This window comes from Hakea prostrata, chromosome 3 (assembly GCF_041222555.1).
Source record: "Hakea prostrata isolate BN-2017 chromosome 3, UWA_Hpros_2, whole genome shotgun sequence".
Lineage (NCBI taxonomy): Eukaryota > Viridiplantae > Streptophyta > Magnoliopsida > Proteales > Proteaceae > Hakea > Hakea prostrata.
Window position 1 is genome coordinate 17370987 of NC_142602.1, and position 25266 is coordinate 17396252.

Genomic DNA, 25266 nt, shown 5'->3' on the forward strand with positions numbered 1-25266 from the left:
TCAACACGTGGAAAAATCGTCCGCTCCGCACACTAGCCCTCATTATATCAACTCTTTCAAGTAAAAAAAAAAATCCTAAAATTACATCGGGGGGGGGGGGGGGGGGGGGGGGGAAAAAAAAAAACCACCCCCCCCAAAAAAAAAAAAAAAACTCCCCGGCTCCAAAAAACCCTTAAAATTAAAATCCGACTCTAAAGCAATTTTAGAGACCCATGCTTCTTAGTGGCTTAGTCAAGCGGGTTTTAACCCGCCCTCTCACGGGGAGGTCTTGGGTTCACACCTACTCTGTCAAGTGTCTTTCCTAAATATATAGTCGAAGTGTATTCAAGCTGGCCTAGATAAAACTCAGCTCCTGAAAATACCCTTAAAATAAAACCCACTTTAACTTCTACACGGACCCATTTATTCAAGGGTTGCTACACCTAAAAGACTAAAATCGTCACCTTGTTAATCTCAACTGTTAAGTATTAAGGTAGTAGTGGTGACGATTTTTTTTCCATTTAATCGAACTATTACGATTTTGACATGAATAAACCGGTTTCAATTTCTTAAGATTTCTCAACCTCTCCCAACCTATACAATGTCTAATTTTTTATTATCGAAACAGGTAACAGACGGGTTATCCCAACAAATTAGACTTTTTTGTGGGGAAGGGGCTCTCAGAAGGGTATTTCTGGGTATCATGGGAAGAAGCTATGTAAATCAAAAAAGCATGGCGGTTTAGGGTTTCGTGATCTCTACTTTTTCAATAAAGCTCTATTAGCTAAACAAGCTTGAAGATTACTTCAAAATCCTAGTTCATTGTGGGCCAGGATTATTAAATCTAAATATTTTCTTAGTGATGATTTTCTTGATGCCAGGTGTTCAAGGGGTTGCTCTTGGGGTTGGTCGTAGTTTACATGTTGGGAAAAAAGTTCTTAAAAAGGGTTTGATTCAAAGTATTGGTAATGGTTATCAAACAAAGGTATTTTTTGACTCTTGGATTCCTGATTTACCTTTGAACCGTATTTGGAGAGCTTCACCCACTGGCAGTCCTGTATGGGTTGGCGAGAATTAATACATTGGCCCTCAAGATCCTGGGATAATTCTAAATTGTAGCTTTGGTTTTCGGGCGCCTGAGATTAGTGCAATTCTTAGGATTCCTATTTTATTTGAGGCAGTGCAGGATAAATGGATGTGGAAACATACTCGCACAGGTATTTTTACTGTTAAATCTGCTTATTTTGTGGAGCTAAACGCCTCTTTGGGCTTATCTGCTAGAGGAACCACTTCTTTCTCTTTATCTTTTTTGTCTAAGCTTTGGAAAATGCATACACTTCCTAAGATTAAGATGTTTCTTTGGAAAGTAGGTCATAATGCTCTCCCTACAAGTTTTCATTTGTTCCAAATATGTGGTTGCTATACTCTTTTGTGTCTTTATTGCAAATGTGCCCATGAATCAATTGTTCATATTTTATTTCTTTGTCCTTTTGCAAAACTTTGTTGGAATATATCTCCCCTTCGGTTGGATACAGATCTTTTCCATGGTCATGACATTGTGGACTGGTGGAACTTTATTGAATCTCTATTTCAGCATACTGGTAATTTACATTTGGTGCATAGTATTTGGAGTGTAGTAGCTTGGTTAATTTGGAAAGCCAAGAATGTTTATTTGTTTGAAGGACATGAACCCAGCATAAATACTTTTTTTTGGTCTCTAAATGGTTTGATACAAGATATAAGTGGTCTCTTTTTGGAGGATGCTTCTACATCGACCACATCTGAATTGTTGGCTTCTCATATGTTGATCGTTTCATTAGGTGTATTATTAAACGGTGTGTCTCCACGAACAAGAGACGTTGATGATATCAATTTTTTTCATGTATTCTTAGATGACTCATGGGACTCATCTTCTCGTAGTGGTTGTGGAGGGCTAATCACGACATCCCCTGGGTCCTTTATAGTTGCTCGTATGAAATCGGGTTGGGCTTTGTCTACACCACAAGCGGAGCTGGAAGTAATGTATGACATTCTTCAAGTTGCCTCTACGATAGGGATCAAGCATATCAAACTTTTTTCTGATTGTCAGGCTATGGTCTCTAGTTTACATGGTGACTCTACTATTTTGGATTGGAATAGTTCAAACTTAGTTAAGCTCATTAGGAGCTTGTTGTTGGGGTTTGAAACTTGTGTAGCAATCCATATTTCGAGAGCATATAATGTTTCTGCAGATTTGTTAGCTAGGGGTGCTCGTTATTTAGGTATGTCTAAAGTTTGGTGGATGCGATCACGCCGAGGTCTTGATCCTTTGTACTCTGTTACTACTAGGGAGGATTTCCCCATACTTGTTTCTTTGAATGAATTTATTTTTCTGTGTTTGGCCAAAAAGCATAATTATAGCTAATCTTGCACCTTTTGGATTTTTTTTTTTTATTATTAATTATTTTTTTATTTTAAGTTTTTCAAACCGAAGGAACTTATTATTGTGTAACGTGAAATTCAATAAACGAATTTGATATGTTTTTAGGTAAACTGCAATTCGCCTTGGGGAAACCAAACTAATAGATTAAGAGATATGCTAAGACGGTCATATGAAAATGAACTTCCCAGTTGAATTTTCTGTAAAACTTGTCTGAAAACCCCTCCTCATAGCTTTCGCTATCTCTCTCTCTTCTTCTTTTTCATTTTCCACTAAAAATGGATGTGGGAGAGGAATCAATGAGTGTCCAGAAGCATCAAACACCGACCAGCATCAAATTATCTATGAATGCTCCTTGAGCTAATGGATTAAAAATTTTCTGTAACACAACGGCAATACATGGGGAAATTCATACTCATACAAGAACACTCTCGTGGCACCAAATATCAATATGTCAGAATATCATATCATACAAAAAATGACTCATCAAAATTTCAGATGACAATAGATACAGAATGCTGGACAAACCCCGATGTGAGAATCACGATCCAGTAACAAAAATAGCACTGCCTGTGGAATTGATTGGAGAACTTTTACAGCTATAATTTTTCTGAGGTTTTTGTGCCTCCAAAGAAGCAACAAATGCAAGGGACAAGATTCCCCTGGCAGTGGGTGCTCATTCTGGATTTCTTTTCATTACAGAGATAAGAGAAGCCAAAATGAAGAAAAGAATACAGCATCCAGAGCCAGATCTGGAAAGTGCACGTATACAATCAATGTTCCTCAAGTTGCACAACAAAATGACCATGATGAAAGGCCTGCAACACTGATAAAGCTACGATTCGCATACTCATGCTTAAGCTTAACCTGTAGAACAGCATGTAAAGCATTGCCAAGCATTGAATATACTTCAAAGAACACTCTCCCTGTGCAGAAACTCCATGAAAGCCACATTTCATCCCTCTGCTTGCAAAGGTAAGTTCCCCTTATTTGATCTGTGACGATATAGCTTTGTTATAGCTCGTCTCTCGCAATCCTACAATACAAAAAACTCAACAAAAGGGTAAGTGTAGTTATACAATTAGGTTTCAACTTTTTTTGCATGGGAAGATTTTGCACCTTGAACATATTGAGATAGAAAGGTTTTCCAGGATTTGTTCTTCTCAGCTTCAGGTATGAATATGCAAAACTCAGCTGATCACGAGGTGTAAAACGGTCAACTTCATTGAACCAAATGCAAGAGAACAAGTTTGACATTGGTGTATGTGCTCTCACAATGAAGGATCCTTCAGGGACGTCTGGTTAAAAGAAAACTGATATCACGTTAAGGGAAGCAACAGCTAATTCCCAAAATGTTCACACAAGAAAGAAAGTATCTTAATGAAATCTATCAATAGTTACATACAGCTTGGTAGAATTCTATTGGGATCTGAGGCATTGAATCTTCTCAGGCCATCAGCACGGTAGAATGCAAATTGTTGATCAATAATGGTACTGTTAAATTTGTTCAGCCTCTTATTTTGTGCCACCTCTTCCCACAAGCAATGCCGATCATAATGATTGGAAATTGCATACTCATAACCTTTCCGCCACAGAAAGTACTCTAAAATAAGGAGAGGGTCCTTTTGGAGACGTAATTTGCTATCAAGCCAGATCGAATACCTGTGAAATATTATGTGTTAAATATGAGTATCTATTGAGAAAGACGATTGTGGTAGAATGACTTGAATTGATCAGTGTGATCCCAAGCCCTTTATTTATAATAAAGTGGAAAGAGCCCTTTATTTGGGTAAAATAATGTTAGGACTCTATTTTATGCTTAAGGGCAACCCCAAGGAAAGGGAAAAGAGTTCAATATGGGCTGGGAATGTGACTTTCCTATTAGAGCTAGGACTGAGGACATAGGGAAGAAGAAGGGAAGGGGGTTGGCTTCAAGGGTTTGGGAAAAAGGGCTAGAGATATTTGAAGGGGTTGGGATGTGTTGGACTTACTAGTGGGTGGGTGCTTTGCTGGATTTCTACCAATGTAAGCTTGAAGATGCTTGATTACTTGAATTAATGCTGCTACAATGCTTTGAAGAAGATGAGATTACTGCTAGAATTTTTAAACTTAAGATTACTCTCCAGCCCAGGGCATAAGGGTTTCCTTCCCCACAGCCCAAGCCTTTGTTTAACTCAAATCAAACAAACTACTTTATTCAGAATTAAAAGGCTATTTATAGCCTGAATACAAGAATCTTTGACTCGATTTAGGATTCCTTTAAGTGGTAAGGATCCCACTGTCAACTAACTATTGAACTTGGACTCTTCTAGGGAATTGGACCCAGGGTGGGTTTCCTTTATAATTTAGGATACTACCACCTTAAATGGACTCTTACTCAAATTAAAATCTTGCTAATTTAAACAAAACATGGACTCTACTAAAATAGAACTACTTTAAAATACAGTTCTTAAAATTAAGGAACCGGATCCTAACAACTCAACCCTAACTAAAATGGACTGTAACTCTTAAAATACTAACTCAAATAGAAAAATAAAGATAGATCCCTGACCCTTGGATCGAGGGAAGTCTATTAAGATCCATATTCAGCCCCAAAAGAGGGCTTGGAAAATGACAAAAAATACCCCTGGGGTATTCGGCCAGCTTTGAATGCCTTGTTGGGTCTATTTTTTTTGCCCAATTTTTGGGGAGCCCAACCCAGCATACATCATGAGCTCTAAAACTAGTGACTCCAGTAACCAACAATAGCGTCTGAAGATACAAATTCAATTCACATGCCATGCAAAAACTTTGAGATTTTTCCACTTTTTTATTTTATCAGAAAGAAAATTCAAACCACAATACAAAGGAATATATAAATCCAAGAAGGAAACAAAGTCAGCATCAATGAAGGGAGCAAAACATCAGAAAAAACAAAGTGACAACAGTACGTATCACATAGGCCAAACAACAACATTACTGAGATGACAAAATCACTGCATCTACAATCAAAATCAAATAATTCTTGGAAATAAACAACCATCCCCACTACTACCACCAAAGGAACAACCAGATAGACTTGAATGCCGAAACCAGCACACAATCTCTCCAACTCCCTGCCCCACCCCAAAAAATAAAGAGGAAGGTTATTTTTTTGGATGAATAATATATTAAATAACAGAAAGAAACCAATAGAACATATACAAAGGGGAAGAGGGGGGAGGGAGATCAGTCAAGAAGAAGACTGAAAGGGAGAAGAAAGACTCCAACAACTAACAATCAGCCTATTTCTTGGATAATCAGCAATAGGGGGGGTGGGGGAGAGAGCGAAGTCTCGTTGAAACATCAAAATAGATGGCATTCCAAATCATATCACGGGATCGGGATTTGGAAGTCCATCTTCTCAAGTTACGCTCCCACCAAAGATGGTGAATAGTGGCTGCAAAGACTAGCTTACCCACAAGGTCACAGATGGTGGCACTGGCAAAGTTTCTCAAGGTCCATTTCCAATCTCGGACGAAGCCAAAAGGACGTCGCGATCTAGGCCAAATGGAGGCAAGGGCAAGGGTCCAAACAAAGAGGGAGAGCGGGCAACCAAAGAAGAGATGGTCCAGGTCCTCTAAACTATTCCAACAAATGGCACAGTTGGGGCTAGTGGGAATGTGGCAGCTAATGAGAAAAGCTTGGGTAGGTAGGGCTAGGTTAAGGGCTCTTCAAAGAGTTAGGGAGTGACGGGGGATGTGGCCTAAGGTGGTGGAAAAGGGGGTAGAGGGGGAATGAAGCCAAGTGATGCGGTCCGCGGTGAGGGGTAAGAGGGGAGGGAGGGAGTTCCAAACCTATGTGAGACAGGGGTGAGGAATAGTGGACCAAGTCCCAAAGGAAATAAAAGTGGAGAGGGGGTGGATTTTGGGATACGTGAATTGTACACAGTTCTAGGGCCAAGTAAAGTGAACAGGATACCCATCGGATGCCAAGGGTCGAGCCAGAAGAAGGTGGAGACACCAGTAGAAATCTGAATAGAAATGGCGGAGATAGCACGATCACGGAGAAGCAAGAGCTTTCTCCAGATCCAGGAGGGGTTAGCAGGGAGAGAGGCAGTCCACAGGGAGTCATTCTTAAGAAGGTAGGAATAGACCCAAATGGAGTCATGTTTGGAGGCAATCTTCCAGATGAGTTTCATCAGGCAAGCCATATTCATGTCAGAAATATGGCAGATTCCAAGACCTCCTTCAGAATTGGGACGGCAAATGGATTTCCAAGGGATGGGATGAAGGAAACGGGAGACTTCTTGGCCTTTCCAGAGGAAGGCACAAAAGATGGATTCCAAAAAGCGGATAGAGGATTTGGGAAAGGAAAAGATAGGGTATTGGGAAGGAGCCAAGGGTAAACCCTGTAAGCAGGAGGAGGGAAGCTCGAGTAGAGTCCGAGATATCAAAGAGAAAGATGGTAGATTTCTCAAAATTAACTCTGAGGCCCGAGAGAGATTCAAAGAGAGAGAGGGTGGACATAATGGATGAGATAGAGGAATGGTTAGCTTTAGAGAAAATCATGAGATCATCCACGAAGGCCAAGTGCGTAAGCTTCAAGGATCTACACTTAGGAATTGGAGAGATGAGCAATTGATCAATTTTGGATTGGAGGAGACGAGAGAGAACTTCAAGGCCTAAGGTGAAGAGATAAGGGGAGAGGGGACATCCTTGGCGGATGCCGACTCGAGAAGCAAAAAAACCAGCAAGAGAGTCATTAGTAATAACTAAGAAATGGGGGGTGGAGATGCAAGTCTCAATCCAGTGGATAAAGGGGGAGGGGAAGCCCATGGCCGAAAGGACTTCACTAATAAAATCCCAGCGGATGGAGTCAAAAGCTTTGTGGAATCAACTTTCATAAGGGCAGCTGGGGAGTGAGCAGATCTATCAAAACCTCAGATGACCTCAGCACAGAGGAGGATATTGTCATAAATGCTACGGCCAGCAATGAAAGCTGATTGATTTGGGCTCACCAGAGAGGGAATGACCATCTTAATTCGGTTGGCCAAGACTTTGGCAATGAATTTATAAAGGAGGTTACAGAGGGAAATTGGACGGAAATACGAGAGGGAGGAAGCGCCAGGCTTTTTGGGGATGAGGCAGAGAAAAGTGTTGTTGATGGAGGAAAGCTGGGAGGGATTAAGGAAGAAGCTACGGATAGCATAGATGAGGTCGGCCTCAATGAAGTCCCAAGTGGCAAGGAAGAAACCCATAATGAAGCCATCAGGGCCGGAAGCCCTATTAGCTTTATGGGATCGGATAATTGTACGGATCTCCTCAGAGGAGGGGATGGAGCAGAGGGAAGAATAATGTGCAGGGTCAATGAATTTGTTGAGAATGGACGGATTGAGGGGGGGGGACGAGGAGGGATAGAGGAGGGGGAGAGGAGGTTCGAAAAGAAGGAGACAACTTCCTCCTTGATACTAGGGGGGTCATAGATCCAGTCACCCCCACTAGTAAGAAGGCAAGGGAGGCTATTGAAGTTGTGGTGAGCTTTAAGAGAACGATGGAAATAAGCAGCGTTGGCATCTCCAAGCTTGAGCCACTTGATACGGGATTTTTGGCGGAAGAGGAAGGTTATTGATGTAGGAGAAACGCTAGAAACTAGGGGACCTACAAAGTGGGCTACTAGACTCTTAGAATGAAACACCTATTCTTGACAGATAGTAAAGAAAAGGAATTGCAGCACTTGAATTCTGATTAACATGCATATAAGACAGGTAAAGTAAAAAGAAACACAATAAGGCCTAACTAATAAGTACAATTAAACAATAATTAATAGGAAAACAAGGGGATGGGGATCTTAGCACCATAACACTAAATTGAATGCAAGGGGATTAAGAAATTTAAAGAAAATAAAGTCTGTCATAATCAATATCAGATTTCTAACAAGAAATTCAGCAATTAACAATTTAAAGGCCAAAATGAGTCTTCGGAAGTTTTGTTTTAAAATAAACTGCTGTCAAAGAATAAATGAGAAATATTTAGGGAGAGATAATGTTACCTGCTGATCCTGGCTGCAAAACAGGGGTTAGAAAGCATCTAGGAACAGAAATAAGAGAAAAAAATATTTTGAAGTAATGGTGAATCCTAGGAAAGGAGAGTAGGGTTAGAATGGAGAACCACAGCAAGACTGTTGTACTAGAGGTGATAAAGAAAAAGAAGGTACGACAAAGAAGAAGGAAGAAGGAAGAAAAGAAAACTGAGAGAAGAGGGTTAGAAAAAATCAATTGAAAGGAAAAAGGAAAGAGAGAAAAGAACAATTATGCAGAGAAAAGAAAAGAAGAAGAGAGGAAACTGATCCACGTAAGAGAGGAAAGGTAGAAGAGGAGAAGAAAAACTTACTAAAAATCCACGCCAAGAAAGAGAGTCGCACAAGAGAGAGGAATCTTTTAATTTTTGCATTCATTCATTCATTTCCAAAAACGAATTGCATACAAGGTTTAAATAAAAAAATTGATCCCTCCCAACCCTACATGTTTAATTCCCAAAATAACCCCAACTTAAGTAGTAAATATAACCCAAACCCAAAATAATTCAAAATTGAGCCAAAATAGACTCTAGGCCTAGCCCATAAAGACTCAAACATGAAATTAAAATATTTCAATAGCAAACTACTATCCAACCCACTAAGACTAAAGAAAATAACATGACAAACTACCTATGGGCAGTGTTTCTCATCGAACCATAAGATCCTAGCAATCCGATAACCTCCGAACTCATCATCCATCCACAGATGTTGTCGTGGGATGATCTCTACGTTGGCGTTGCCGGTAAACTCGGAACTGCTCACTGATGTCCTCATCAGTTATATTTCTTTTGCCCCTCTGACCAAACCTCCATGAATAGTAATTAGCTAGCACTCAAAAGTACTATTTAGCAAAGAATTTGAACTTCCATCACCAACTCCTCCATACCAGCTATCACTTCTAACATCTCTTTGGCATTCTCACAAGAAATGAAATCAGAGGTATAGCTCCAACGGGAATGGTGATATTGACAAGTAAGCAACACCACAAAGTAGTGGGACTGAAGTGTATAGCCTAACAGATGACAAGATGAGATAAGTAAACTGAAATGTTTAGGTACAGAAAACTGAAGAACAATAATGGCACTGTGTCATTTTGGCACAAATTGGGAAATAGAGAATGGGATGTGGGTGCATGAAAAAGGGAATACCCAGCACATAAGGCTCTCACAACTGCAGAATTTGGGTGAGGGTCATAATTTAAGCAGCTTTATTCTTCGCAACTAGAACCCACAACCAATAAGTTGCAATTTGAGCAATCCTAATGTTGCGGTACAGCCTAGCCCTCTAAGTAGGTGCATCTAGTGAAAATGAAAGAAAAAGTAATTGTCTACTCGAGAGAGGAATAGCAGAAGAAATCATGTAGCCAATCACCAATAATCCTAATATCCAACTCTGCAAAGAACACCAGAGAACTAATGTATATAGTTGAAAAAAATTCATCAATTGCATTCATAAGAATAAGTTTCAACAACTTGGAGCCTAGCATTTATAAGAAGCATGTCCAAATTGTACTAGAGATACCTCCTTGCCAGACTAGGAAAACTTCAGCAAAAAAACAGAAGAGATATATGCTGTATGCTGTAACTAACGAATTGGACAAGGATGATAGAAGCAAAAAGCAACATGACTGATAAATAATGAAAGTTCATTTGTATGCTGTAACTAACAAAATACAGATCATCTCTGCACCATTATAAAAGTGGTCACCAACACATTCAACATCTACTTATGGTTTCATACCTTGCAGAAGGAAAGAGCCTGTGAGTTAGAAATTTTGGTATTTTTCCCACTCTCCTCATATCAGTAAAAGGCAAATTCTTTACAACTACAACCTTCCATAAACCAATAAAACCCATTCTATCTGGGCTTTGGCCCTCGGAGGAAAGTGTTTGCAACGTACTTTCATCCATAAACATAACAAAGCAAACATTTTTTCTTGATAAACGTGTGACCTGCAAAGAAATTCAAAGAGTTAATTCAAGATTGAAAGTTTGAATAAAAGACCAGCATAATTTTAAAATGCTAAAGATGTTGAGGCAGTTTGCAGAACCAGGCTGAGGCATATGGAGTTTGATAATCAGATACTACAACTTTACAAACCCTTAAATTATTACAAATTTGAAGCTATCTAAGAAAACATAAAAAAAAAAACACACTAAGAATTTAGTTGGAGGCCTTGTGTTTTGAAACAATCACATATTCACATGTATACCAAACTCAACCAAGCCTTATTCCAACTAAATGGCTCAGCTACAGCATCCCTCTTGTGCCATTCAATCAGTAGCAATCGACTTACTACAAATCAGCAAACTACATCTGGACCCCTTGCAGCAAATCAAATAAGAAGTGATGGCAAATGAAGAAATTGACATCAGCAATAAATTTCAATCAATAACAACGAGAAGCGGAACATGATACAGCAGGAATCGATTAGGGAATCAACAATAACAGAAGCAACCGAGGCAAATTGATTATCACTTCAGCAGTAGCAGTAGCAGATATAATTTTCATACAAATCAATCTTCTGACAAGCTATTCGTTCTTCTTCAATCCAATAGAGTTTCAGAAATGCGAAGTCAAAACATAGCTGGAGGATTTACACTAAAAACCAGAAACGTTGGACAACTCTCAGAACAGCTATCAAGGATTGGTTATGATACCCCTGTAATTAATCAGGATCAGACACCATCACTTGCAGAGTGGAAGACAGAGAAGAGAACAGAAAACACTGGAGAAGGAGATATTCTGAACCACAAAAGATTCAACTTGTCTATTGTGGTGACGCTTTGTTCTATTTATAGGAGAGCAAACAGATTATTAGGGAATTCTAAGACTTAACTACTGACTCATAGTACAACAGACATTCCCCCTTATTGTGACAGCTACTAAGAACTGATGTACCATGTACATATTAACAATAGATTAAGAGAAAGGGCTCACTTGTCCACAAATTGGATATTTGAGAATCTATGCCATACATGAGTGTGGACTGCTGTGGTGAATCAGCTGCTCCTAACTGGTGAAGCCTTTGCTATACCCATAGATGGACCTTTGGACATTATTGATTTCCATCTTCACATCTTCTTTTCTCTTTGTTCCTTTACCATGCAGAGTTTTCCAGCAAGCTTCCTCATCCAACGTAGATATATTTTGGGCGACTATGATCTCTACTCACCATTATATCTATCTCTGTTTTGCTCCTCACTGGTATTCAACAGGCTTTATATTACTTGCATATGATTCATATTCCATCCATTGTGTCCCACAGAGCAGACATGCATTTCTCTCTAACCTATGGCCAAATAATCTACAATTATTAGTATGTTGTTGTACTCCTTCCAATCTGGATTCAGTTCAAGACTGGTGCTCACCCAACCAGCCACTTGCGACTGCAAATTCTAGTTATTTTTCTCTCAAGTTTCTAATTCTGGGTGTATAGTTTCTGTTTCTGTCCTTGCTTGGTTTTTCCAATCTAACCATCAATTTGCTTTGAAATTTTAACTAGCCAGCCCCATTAAGGCCTCGATTCTATATATGGCATCCCCACCAGTCGAATGGATTGAGAGTTCCAAACACATTTTCTTTCTCCATGTTTTAGTTTCACTGTGATTCTGTCTAGTTTTGCTTCTTCTCAGCCTAGCATACCTCATTACCGAAGGCCCAACATGAATTCGAACACAGCCCCAAGCCTCATTTCTAATTGAATAAGTCCACTCTTACTGATTTACCTGCATCACTATCATGGGTCTTTGCCATTTTCTGTCTTAAAAAAATTACACTTATCATTAAGAATAAATCATCCTCCAAGAATCAGTTGGGATATTTAGGGAATGCAACGAGGGTAAAAACAGCATCATGACTGACTCTGACAGGTTCTTGTTCAACCATATATGCCTGGTTCCTCCAAAATTTGAAGTGACCTGTCGACTAACTGGCTATGGTGAATGCTGTAGAAAGTTAGGGTGTTAAGATTTAAGAAGCATCACAAAGATAAATAAACTGTTGCAGGATGAAAATTTTAAGATGGACGTGTAGCAAAACCTTGAAAGATAAAGTGAAAGATGACCATATTAGTGCCGATTTGAGGATAGCTTCAGTTAATGACAATCTATGAGAAATTTGATTAAGGAAGCACGATCATGTTCAACTAAGGCCATCAGATGCCCTTGTTCAGAAAGGAGATTTAAGACAAATTGAGGTAGCTAAAAGATCCAAGTGCAGGCCTAAATTAACACTACGAGAAGTGGTGAGGAACTAGATGCTTAGCCTAGGCCTTATTTCGAAAAAAGGGTTGAAAAGAACTGATTGGAAAGAAAGGATCAATGTAGCTGGCACCATTTACCTATGATAAGGCTGTGGTTCTTACACACTCTAAATTTGGTAGCCCCTTACATGTGGAAAAATGAGGGGTCAGTAATAGGAGTGGGATCATATCAAGGTTATTAAAGCGGCTAAGCGATTGGAGCTCCGTATTGGCGATTAGGCGATTAAGCGGCGCTTAGGCGGCAATAAAGTGACCAAAGCGGTTGAGTAAATATTTTTAATATAACTACTTTTTAATACAAATACTTTTTATAACAAACTAAAGTACTAAACAAACATTCAACAATCACATTCATAAAAAAAATTTAAGAATCACAATTATGAAAAATTATCCAAAAACATAACTTCATCTCATCAAGCATCATAAGATTCATAACAATAATTATGTAGATGAAAAATTAATAGATCTCATTATTCCGATTTCCAAGTCATTGTTTATTTAATGATTAATTGATTATCAATGGTGAATATGGCTCATGCTTCACATTCTGTTGCCGATAGGCAATTTGAGCCTAGGAGTTCATTTGCAAATTGGGCATCGATTCCAAAATGGCTCACATATTTAAATTTATATATGGCATTGTAGAATAAATTATGATTAAAAAAAAAATAGTATGCACAAATCACAAAATGTAAAAAAAAGCAGCTGCTTTAGCATCTAGGCGGTAAAGCGGTAGTGCCTAAGCAAAAAAGCGGCAAGAAATCAGCCCGTTATTTTAGCTGTCACAATTTAAGCGGTTCAAAAACCACTTTGCCACCTAGGCGGATGCTTTGATAACAGATTCAACTGATTGGAAAGAAAGGATCAATGTAGCTAGCACCATTTAGCTGGGATAAGGCTGTGCTTCTTATACACTCTAAATTTGGTAGCCCCTTATATGTGGAAAAATGAGGGGTCAGTAATAGAAGTGGAATCATATAGAGGAAACCCTGGCAAATCTGACCCATTCCATCACGTACATGATGAGGAAAGGGAAGAGAGTTTAATAGAAACATTTTCTAGTGAAAAAAAAAAATAACAAACCAAATAAGCAAGAGGGTTTTCCCAAATTAAATATTTTATTGTTATGATGATGGGTGCATTACAATAAGTTTTCTGTTGAGAAATGATTTCAACACACCCACTTGGGTTGGCAAAAATATTTTGTATTATGATCATAGTAATTATTTAGTAATAGAAAATAGATTTACGAGTATTATATTGTGCAGCAACCTATGGAGCGGCATTGATGAGGACATTAGTGGACAATTTCAAGTTTACCAGCAACGCTGGCGTAGATATTATTCCACGACAGCATCTATGTGGATGGACGATGAGTTCGGAGGCTATCGGATTGCCAGGGTCCTACGGTTCGAATGAGGAGCATTGCTCATAGGCAGTTTGTCATGTTATTTTCTATAGTCTTAGTGGGTTGGGTATTAGCTTGCTATTGGTTTTATTTTTATTTTTATGTTTTGAGTCTTTTTGCGGCTGGGCCTAAAGTATATTTTGGCCCAAGTTTAGTTAGTTTGAATTTGGGTTATATTTGCTACTTAAGTAGGGATTATATTGGGAATTAAGCATGTAGCGTTGGGAGGGATTAATTCTATTATTTAAATCTTGTATGGGACTTGTTTTGACAGCAAAGAATGAAAACAAACAAAAGATTTCTCTCTCTATCTCTTGGGCAAATCTCTCTAGCGTGGTTTTCTCTCTCTCTCTCTCAAGTAAATCCTCTCCTTTCCTCCTCCTTTCTCTCTTGCGTGATTAGACTTCTCTCTTCTTCTTTTCTTCCCTGACTAGGATAGCTGCTTTATTCATTTTTTTTTTGGATGAATAAATAAATATATTAAAGAAACCACGCCAAAAGGGAATACAAAGAGAAAAGAGAGGGAAGAACTGGGGGGGGGGAGCAAACAATCAAGAGGGCGACTAGAGAGAAGAACTAAGATTCCAAGAACTAACAATCAACCTATTCCTTGGACAATCAGCAATAGGGGGATGGGGCATAGAAATGAGCCTAGAAAAAACATCAAAATAGATGGAAGTCGAAATCAAGCTTTGGGAACGAGATTCGGAAATCCATCTTCTCATGTTGCGCTCCCACCATAAGTGGTGAACAGTAGCAGCGAAAACAAGCTTACCCACATGGTCGCAAATCGTGAAGCCAGAGAATGTTCTTAGGATCCACTTCTAATCTCGAGCAAAACCACAAGACCACCTCGATCTATGCCAAATAAAAGCAGGGGCTAAACTCCAGATGGGACGGGAGAAGGGACAAGTGAAGAAAAGGTAATCAAGGTCCTTAATACCGTCCCAACAAAGGATACAATTGGGGTTGGCAAGGATGTGGCGACTGATGAGGAAAGCTAGAGTGGGGAGGGCCAGATTAAGGGATCTCCAAAGGGTTAGGGAATGCCGAGGGATGTGGCCTTTGAACCAAACTAGAAGGGCCCAAGGGACGGGGGGCAATGGGATCTAAGAAGATTCCAAGCAGAGGCAATAGTGAAGGTTTTGATAGGGGATAGGGTCCACACGGTGATGTCGGAGGAGGAGGGAGAGAGGGGGGGAAGGGAACTCCAAACTTGAGTGAAACAGGGGTGGGGAGAAGGGGACCAAAGAGCTATTAGAGATGAAAGAGGAAAGGGGGATGATTTTTGGGATGCGGGAATCATAAACAGCCCGAGGACCCATAATAGAAAATAAAATGCCCATCGGATGCCAGGGGTCAAGCCAAAAGGAGGTGGAGGAACCGGAGGATATTTGAGTAAAGATTGCAGAAAGGGCAAGTGGCCGAAGAGTTAGAAGTTTTTTCTCGATTCAAAAAGAGGTGGAGAGGGGCGGGGAAGTCCAAATGGAATCTGCTTTGAGGAGATATAAGTAAACCCAAGAAACCCAAATGGAATCATGTTTAGAGGCAACTTTCCAGATGAGTTTTAGGAGACGGGCCAAATTAGCATCATAAATTCGACGTTTACCAAGCCCTCCTTCAGATTTAGGGCTGCGGTGGCAGCCCAAACTGACAGGATGGAGGAAACGAGTGGATTCATGGCCCTTCCAAAGAAAAGCAGAAAAGAGGGATTCCATGGTATGGATGGTAGATTTGGGGAGAGGGAAGATGCCACACTAGTAGAGATAAAAGGATTGGAGGACAGAACGGATGAAAACAACTCTACCGGCAAAAGAGAGAAGCTTACTTTTCCAAAGTTGGAATTTCTTCCTAATGTGATCAAGCATAGAGGAGCAATGGTGGCGGGTGAGCCCACCAGGGATATGGGGGAGACCCAAATGGGTCATAGGAAAGGTCCCAAGCTTGAATCCGAAGAGAAGTAAGAGGGAGGAACAAACGGAATCAGAGATACCCAAGAGGAAGATAGTGGACTTCTCAACATTGACTTTGAGACCAGACAAGGACTCAAAGTAGGAGAGAGTGGAGAGAATAGAGGAGATAGAGGAGTGGTCTGCTTTAGAGAAGATTATAAGATCATCAGCAAAAGCAAGATGGGTGAGCTTTAGGGCTTTACATTTGGGAATGAGGGAAATGAGGAGTTGGTCAATCTTGAATTGGAGGAGGCAGGATAAGACTTCCAAGGCCAAGGTGAAGAAGTAGGGGAGAGCGGGCACCCTTGACAGATACCAACACGGGAGGGGAAGTAGCCCGCAGGGGAACCATTAGTGATGATGGAGAATGAGCAGTAGAGATGCAAACCTCAATCCAGTGGACAAAAGGAGGGAATCCCATGGCTGAGAGAACCTCACTAATAAAGTCCCAACAAATGGAGTTAAAGGCTTTGTGGAGGTCAACCTTAAGGAGAGCGGCTGGGGAGTGGGAAGAGCTATCAAAACCTCTGACAATTTATGCACAAAGGAGAATATTATTAGAGATACTACGGCTGGAGATAAAAGCTGACTGGTTAGGACTCACAAGAGAGGGCAAGACAAGCTTGAGCCGATTGGCAAGGGTTTTGGAGATGAATTTATAGAAGAGATTACAGAGGGAGATGGGACGGAAATCAGAAAGGGAGGAGGCTCCAGGCTTCTTGGGGATAAGGCATAGAAAAGTTTGGTTGATGAAGGCAAGCTGGGAAGGGTTGAGGAAGAAGCTCCAAATAGCATGAACTAGATCATTCTCAATGAAATCCCAAGCAGCAAGGAAGAAAACCCATACTAAAACCATTAGGGTCAAGAGCTCTATTGGATTTATGGTAGTGGATGGCAGAGATGATCTCCTCTGAGGAAGGGATGGAGCAAAGAGCGGCTAGAGAGGAAGAACCAACAAGCTTATTTAAGGTGCAGGGGGGAAAAGGGGGCCTAGAGGGGAGGAAGGAGGGAGAAAGGGGACTAAAGAAAAAGGAGATGACTTCATTCTTGATACTAGGCGGGTCAAGGATCCACATCCCACTACTAGTAAGAAGATAGGAAAAGGAGTTGAAGCGAGCTTTAAGGGAGCGATGGAAATAGGCAGTATTGGTATCCCTCAGCTCAAGCCATTTGATTCTCGATTTCTGGCGAAAGAAGCTTTCTTCTTGGGAGACAAGGGAAGAAAGATTAAGGGAGAGGGATTTTTCCTCCTCAGCCAGGGAGGGAATAAGAGGATCATCTTGGGGAGAGACTGAATCCTAGAAAGGTCCGCACAGCAAGAGGAGAGCCGAGAGGAGATACTGCTGAAGGAGGAGGAATTCCAGGAACGGAGGGCATTCTTGCTATTCTGAATCTTACGAGCTAAAGCCACAAGACGAAGGGAGTGACAATATACCTACTGGGACCAGGTGGAAAGAATAGTGGGGAGAAAAGAAGAGTTAGAAGTCCACATATTTAAGAATTTAAAAGCCTTAGGGCCAAAGGAAGGGAGATTTAGGAGATGAATGTGACAGAGGGAATGGTCAAAGAGGAGGGGAGGGGAGAAAAGGGCATGGGAAGCAAGGAATTGGGAGATCCAAGAATCATTAACAAGGAAACGATCGAGTTTGGAAGCAATCCGGGCCTCACCACTTCTTCGGTAATGCCAGGTTAGGTGATGATAAAACCACCGAAGGTCAAGGAGATTCACATCCTCGATACAGGAGTTGAAGGCTTCAACCACCCCTGGGTTGGGCAGGGAGCCCCCAACACGCTCATGGGAGTAACGAACAATATTGAAATCACCTCCGATACCCCAGGGCTTACCAATCATAGAAGGAGAGATGGAGAGGAGGTCAGACCAAAGCGGGGAACGATCCGAGGAATGATTGAAACCATAGACGATAGTAAGGAAGAAAGAAGGGGAAGAGGGGGAGGAGAGTTGGAGATGCATGAACTGGGGGAAAAAGAAAATGAGGTAAGGCTAGAAGATATAGGGGTTCCAAAGAATCCAGATGTAGCCATTGGGAGAGAGGCAAGAGTTAGAGAGAAAGGACCAAGAGGGAGTTATGGAAAGGGCAATCCGATGGGCATTATCACCATGAACATGGGTTTCAAGGAGAGCACAAAAAGAGGCTTTAGATTCTTGGATAAGGTGCTTAACTTCAGCTTGTTTAGCTAGAAAGTTAAGGCCCCTAACGTTCCAAATAAGGACATCAGACATATGAACCATTATTGGGAAGGGCATCAATGGGGCCACAAGGGGAGGGGGGAGTCAATGGGGCAACCGGGGATGGGGAAATTGGAAACCAACTTGAGATTAATAAATGCATCATCAATAGAGGGGGGGAAGTCTCATACAAGGAGGAGCTCAAGGGGGAGAGGATCTCAAAAATACTAGGGTCTATAGTAGACCCAAAACTAGGGGAGGGGGAACCTGATATGGTAGAGGGGTCAGTGCAAAGTATAAGGGTGGTGTTAAGTGCAGGGATGGTAAGAGGAGAGGGGAATTGGTGGGAGGGAATATCCCCTGGAAGAGGGGTAGGAGGGTTAAGGGGTTGGGATGGGCCACGGTTTGGGGTTTTAATAAAAGAGTTAAGAGAGGATGGAGGGTTAGGCAGGTTTGGGTTAGGAGAGTTAGACAATTGGTGGTTAGTGGGATTGGGTTTAAGGGTTGGGCCAAGGATTGGGGTTATAGGTTGGGCCAAAAAAATAGGTTTAAAAGGGTTGTGAGGTTTACGGTTATGGGTTGGGCCAAGCAAAGGCTTTTTGGTACAATTTTTAATGGAAGAAGGGTTAGGCAAAATGGGTAGAAGAGGTTTGGATAATGGGTGGGCTAGGTTAGTGGGTAGAGGCCCACAAGAGGGTAAAACATTTAGGATGGGCTTACTAGGGGAAAAGGGAGGCTTGCTAGTTGAGGTGATGGGATTTGAAATGAGAGGGTTTCAAGGAGAGAGGAGGCTTGCACGGTGAGGAAACATCGACAGCGACAAAGGGGGCTTCGTGGAGGAGGCGAGAGGGAGGTTTGCAGGGACAAGAACCAAGGTTTCAAGCTTTGCAGGTGGTTGACCAATAATCGAAACTTCCTTATTTCTTGCAAGAGAAGAGGAAAGAGGTACCTGAGGTTGGCTCTAAGCATCCATCTTTTGCAACATTAGGAAGTTTTCGAAACAGTTGATGTTGATGGCAGAGGAGGCGTCAACATCGTGGTAGGTGGCAGTAGAGACAGGCAACTTTGGCGAGGGCACAAATGTAGCAGAAGTCAAAACAGGCTTATCCAGTGCCAGCCTGTCAGGTGAGCAACGGGAACAGAGGAGAAACTGGAACTTTTCCTTTTTTTTTTTCTTCGGTAAATTTTTCAGACAAAGGGTGGTGCCGGAGAAGAGGCAACAGCATAGGAATCGATCAAAACTGTGATTTTTCTAGGGTATCGATTGTTCCCAAAGTAGCAGGGAGGTCTTCAGCAGACCTCATATCTTCAGGAGGAGGCGGACAAGTAGCGAACGTTGAGGTAGAGCTTCCCGAAGCAGTAAACAAGCAGCAACTTGAGTCGTGACCAAAGGATGAGTAGAGTTCACAACGATCAGGGGCCCAATCATAAGCAATTACTTGGATGTATTTCAACCCATTATCGTCTTCAATGGTGAGGGAAGGGGGGAGGGGGTTCGTAGCTGAAAATTCCACACAATTTCTCGTATAAGAGAGGCGTTCCATATTCAGGTTTTTGCATCAATTCGAAGAGGTTTTCCAACGGCAAAACCAATTCTGCTAAGACAGTCAGAATTCAAGAGGGAGACCAGGTAAGTTGATCTATAGGGGAAGCGTGCTGAAGTCAACCCTGTGGAGAGGCAACGAGGGAACCAAGGCTTGAGAAATATTGGGGATTTTCCCACAAACCATGGAGATCCTTCCAAAGCACGAGTTTTGCAGTCAGGAGAGTCAAACTAAAATAGAAGAATACCAAAATCGATATGGTATGTATCCATAATGCCTTGCGCTTTCCATTGTATAGTAAGTGAAGATTTGAGGATGCAGAGGGGACGGATGGGACCGAGGAATTTGCCTAGGATTGCAGAGTTCCATCGGCTAATTCCAAGAGCAGTGGAGGAAGAAGGGCAAGGGCTAGGGGGTGGAAATATCAGAGGATGGAGGGATAAAGGTAAGGTCAAGGTCAGTCACAGAGGTGGTGTTATTAGAGAAAAAGGAGTTCCAAGGTTTGTCGATTGGGAGATGGAGAGAAGCAGGGGGAGAAGGAGGTTTAGGTGATGGATTGGGAGGAGGTAAGGCAATGGAGGGGGTGGATGATGCAGAGAGTAGGGGGGAGGCCATTTGAAAACAGATGGGGGAACTAAGATTCCGGCTGGTGGGACATTTCGGCCATACCTATTGCTTTATTCTTTCTTCTCTCTCTATCGATTCTCTCTATTCTTCTCAAGTATCTTTTTTTTCTCTCTTTCCCGGCTATTCTGTCCATCAGAATTTTCTTCTTTCTCTACGTACCTTTTCTTTTATTTCTTCTTTTCTTTTTTCTCCTTCTCTTTTCTCACTTCTTATACAATTGCCTAGATGTATTTCTCCATCCTAACCCTATGTCCCTACTTGGATTTCATCATTGTTCAAAAATATTTTCTTTCTATTATTTCCGTTCCTAAATGTTTTCTAACCCCTGTTTTGGCAGCTAGAACCAGCAGGGAACTTTATCTCTCCTTAAATATTTCTTATTTCACATTTATTCTTTGGCAGTAGTTTTCTTTAAGACAAAACTTCTTAAGATTCCCTTTACATTGTTAATTGCTAAATTCTTTGTTAGAAATCTGATATTGATTAGGACAGCTCTATCTTCTTTAAGTTTCTTAATACTCTTGCAATCAATTTAGTGTTATGGTGCCAAGATCCCCATCCCCTTGTTTCCCTATTGAATCTTGTTTAGTTGTGCTTATCAGTTAGGACTTATTGTGTTTCTTTCTCTGCTTTAACTGTCTAATATGCATGATTAATCAGAATTCAGGAGCTGCAATTCCTTTTTCTTTTACTACCTGTCAAGAATAGGTGTTTCATTCTAAGAGTCTAGTAGCCCACTTTGTAGGTCCCCTAGTTTCTAGGGTTTTCCCTACATCAGGCGTATTTCTGGTCAACCAGCTTCAGATTCCTTTTAATAAATAGCATCTAAGTTGAGATACCAACTCATTAAAGAAACAGCCCTTGCTCATAGTAGCAAAATGAAGATTATTACATTCAACCAATCAAATGAAGATAATAACTATCATATTACTTGAAAAATCTGAAAGGTTATGCATAAATTATAATACACTTAGTACACAGAAGATGCAAATAGCTTATATAGAATCAGGCTAATGCATTGCTATCATCATATCACCAAGCACTTGCAGAAATAAATGAACAATATGCAGGACTGTTATCACAAGCTTGTCAAGAAACTTTAATTTCTCTATGCTGATTGTATCTAAGAAAGGAAAGTAACTGCAGATAACAATACCCTTACCGTTTTATCACTAGGAGTTCTCAGTTTATCTGAGTTTCCGAAGATACAAGAGGATACAGCAATATGACAACTACTCATAAATCTTACATCGTCTTCTGAAATGTCAAATCCTGTACTAGGATATTCTTTAGGACCTTTAATAAAGCCACAATTTATATTTTGGTCACGTGCAATAAATGATTCTTCCCTTTCTTGGAGACTCTGATGCCCAGCGAATCTGGGCTCCCATTGCTCTTGTCCACCATGCCTTTCTTCTACTTTTGTATATTGCAAGGAAAATCTTGAAAATTTGTGACTTTCTAAAGGCTCCACTAGCTGTGCAGTAGAATTAAAGAACTTCATCCCACAGGAAGAACCTGAAGAAATACAGAAATCACATAGCTCAGGCAACTTGACGAATGTAGAATGCAAAGAATCTTTTACTTATTCAAAACAAAAACATATGCATATGACACCAAAACCCTAAGAGAGACAATATCCTATAAGGGCATTAGTGTTCTGGACAAGCACTGACAAGCCACTGGTTCAAGAGCACTACTCATACAAAAATTCAAGGAAATTGTGTGATATGTACATTAAGATTCCAATCTGTGTTCATGCACATAAGCACACTGACAAAACGCTTCCACATGCACAAATGAAATATTAAGAGAGATTAGAAAAAGAAGTACAAGGATTAAGAGGTCTGCTCCAAGCAAAGGAATTCAGTAACTTAAGCAAAGGAATTCGGTAAATTCTGCAATAGATCAGCATCTTCTAACCTCAAATATGACACACCACACTTTCAGAAGACCATGGGTTGACTGGTCACAAGCGCTGCTATCCACTCTCACCCATTCTCATGTAGTCTGCTAAGATTGTCCAACATTTCTTCAGCTGACTTGCATTACTTGACATGAATACTCTTACAAGATAGATGGGTTCTTACTTAATAGAAGATTGTTTTTGTTATTCCTGAGTTTCTCAGACTAAATTTTTCTTTCCAGGACAGTGGGGAGGGCAGGGAGCTGCCCACCATTTTCTGTGTCCTAGATAGCATCTAACCCCAAAAAGGGGAGACAGCAGCAACAACCATCAGTCGATCTGAGCTTCATGGATGGCCCTCTAAAACACTGATACAGGCAAAAAGAAGGGAATAAAAAATGCCACTAAGAAAGAGATAATCAACATGTGACAACAAGTTGGTTCTCCAAGTAATTTATCATAAATGCATGTCTCATACTAATTTAAAGGCAACATCAGAAGGCAGCAGAAATATACAATCAGCATATCATACAGATTGAAAAGCAACTAAAATTCTTCCATTTGGATAAGGTTGCAAAATTACCCGAAAATCTGTGGTGCTTTGGTTTCCTCCTTGAAGCAGACTTTTTCCCAGAACTTGATTTTCTAGTAGATTGGGCACCAGTGTTTCTGGAGCTTATTTCACCATTGTTAGCACTAATAAAAGAAAAGTCTTCCTGAGTTGAGTTATTGGAAGATTTCTCAGGATCATTGGCCTCCCCAGAAGAATGCCGGTCCTCAGTTCCAGCATCAAGGGTATCAAGAGAGTCTCCAGTATCATCACCCCAGTTGCTTACCGTACCAGAGTGACTTTCATCGTCATTTCTCGCATCATGAGAATCAATGTTGTCATTATATTCATCATAATCCTCATCTTGTAGCCCTGAATCCTCGCCATCAGATAGCTCACGTTTATTGCCAGCCTCCTGCCCCGATTGCTTGGTGTTTTCTAAAGAGGCTTCAAACTCTGCCTCATATTGTTTTAGTTCATTGCGCCCTGCTTCATTATACAATTCTCCGCTGCTCTCTTCCACCCCAAAATGGTTCTCATCAAGAGACCCTTTGTTTTTACCAACACCAACATGCTTCAGCTCTAAATCGTCCTCACTATAGTCATCATCCCTTCTCCGGTCATCCTGGTCCCAATCCCGGGAATCCCTACCATATGACAAAGAGCCCTGACCAAAACTGAGCACTTCAGTCCTCCTCCTGCTAGTTGCATTAGCAGGAAAATCCAAGTCATTATTCATGTCATTGTCCTGGCCATGGAACCTGCTTAGTTCTGCACATCCCATTTTATTCTAGTCAATAAATGCTCAACATCCTTACCCATGCTCAAAAGCTGCTAAAATACACAATAAACTCGAAGAAAAAACAAAATACTTCTCATTCCAAATTCTTTGTTTTATTCTTTAATCAGTTTGCTATAACGATTAAGAACACCAACAGATTGATCACTCTCGTTCCTATTCAAATTCGGAACTAAGAGAATTTCTCCACGCAAATATTGAACCTCAAATTTGCGACAAAAACATTCACTGTTTTTCATCTCACTATAATTATCAAAACTAGTGGAGTAAGAATCGACCTTTATCTCTGGAAAGGTAATAGAAAGCGAAGCCAGTGAAAATGAGGCCGAGAGAGAGAATCACAACAACGGTACCAACAGAGATCGTCCGCCCCTTATCTGAACGACCGGATCTCCTCGCTCGTCCCTGTTTAGTGGTTCCTCGAACGCCAATAGATAAGTGATCCGAAGTTGAGCTTCCATTTCCATGATGGAAATCATTGTTTCGTACTCCAAATCTCTCCATTCCTGTTTGCCTGTACTGGGCCATTCCAACATTGTTCTAACAAATTGCAAACTTCGATTAAACCCTTGTTATTGATTTTTTTCTTTTTCAACCTTTATTAAAAATCTCTAGACTCGGTGATATCTCTTTGATAACAGATTTGTAGAGTTCTCATTTTGCCATTAAGGAAGATCAGGCGTTTCAGTTCTCTGGCCAACAGTGAGAGTAAAGTGTACACGATAACGAGTGAACCGAAGAACCTGAACGCAGGAAAATCTGAGGTTTATAAGGAAAGACGTTAAATATATTGGACAAAGATTTATATTGGAGAGATAGAGAGGAAATTAATTATTTACCAGTCAACAAAGATTTAAGCTCAAATGATTTCATCAAACATAAAACGACAAAATAGGATCGACGTAACTATACAGGGCCGGGGGTGAGAGATTAGTTGGAAAGAGTCAAAGCGGTCGAGTGAAATAACTCAGTGGCACCATGCCGGCATCATGGTTTTTATTTCCCACACCGCCCGCTAAGTTATTTTAAAATTAATGGCATCCCTAATGTTGTCCAATTTATCAATCAGACCATATAGGATGAAAAAAAAAAAATGCTAAATATAGGATGAAAATATATCAAAGACATCTTTGGTTATTAGGAAATCATAAGTAAGTTAATTATTTCAAAATGACGAGAACCATCTTTAATGCAAAACCTATGCTCCAGAGGTTTCTTCATCTCCCTCTACCATCAGAGACTTTTTACTCTTCCAGTAAAAAAATATGATTCATGCATAGTGCTTTTAAACTTAGATGTAACACAATAGGAGGTTTGATAATTTGGGTAATTCAAGGGATGATATTAATATTAAAGTCTGAATCACCTCACGGTCAAGAAAAACAATATGCTCTTGTAACGATTTTGAAACACATAGCGGTTCCACTTCTCACTATTTTTTAATATTTGTAGGTGGAATGGGGTTTACCACTATTATGTAGTTAAAAACCTTGAGAGGAAGACATTGTTCTCCTGGGAGCTTATTCAAACTCTTGATATTATGGGGTGAGATTAAAGCCCAAATAAGCTTTCCGTTAGGGAAAAACAATATATT

At 40.5% G+C, this 25266-nt stretch overlaps 1 protein-coding gene across 1 annotated transcript; it reads right to left on the minus strand.

The window, feature by feature from the left end:
* Positions 1–2541: 2541 nt before the first annotated feature.
* On the minus strand, positions 2542–24426 carry LOC149021286 (uncharacterized). Its single transcript, XM_089149547.1, has 7 exons — positions 23951–24426; positions 22907–23644; positions 21580–21935; positions 10175–10386; positions 3804–4060; positions 3518–3696; positions 2542–3434 (listed from the first exon to the last, which is right to left on the minus strand). Exons 1-7 carry the CDS (start codon positions 24198–24200, stop codon positions 3354–3356), a joined length of 2073 nt encoding a protein of 690 aa, XP_089005673.1. The 5' UTR covers positions 24201–24426; the 3' UTR covers positions 2542–3353.
* Positions 24427–25266: the final 840 nt, after the last annotated feature.

Coding starts and splice junctions, on each gene's coding strand:
- LOC149021286 (XM_089149547.1), bottom strand. CDS start 24,200: ATGGCCCAGTACAGGCAAACAGGAATGGAGAGATTTGGAGTACGAAAC. Junction 21,936..22,906: donor AAAGCACCACAGATTTTCGG/GTAATTTTGCAA, acceptor GTATTTCTTCAG/GTTCTTCCTGTGGGATGAAG. Junction 10,387..21,579: donor GAACTCCTAGTGATAAAACG/GTAAGGGTATTG, acceptor ATTTCTTTGCAG/GTCACACGTTTATCAAGAAA.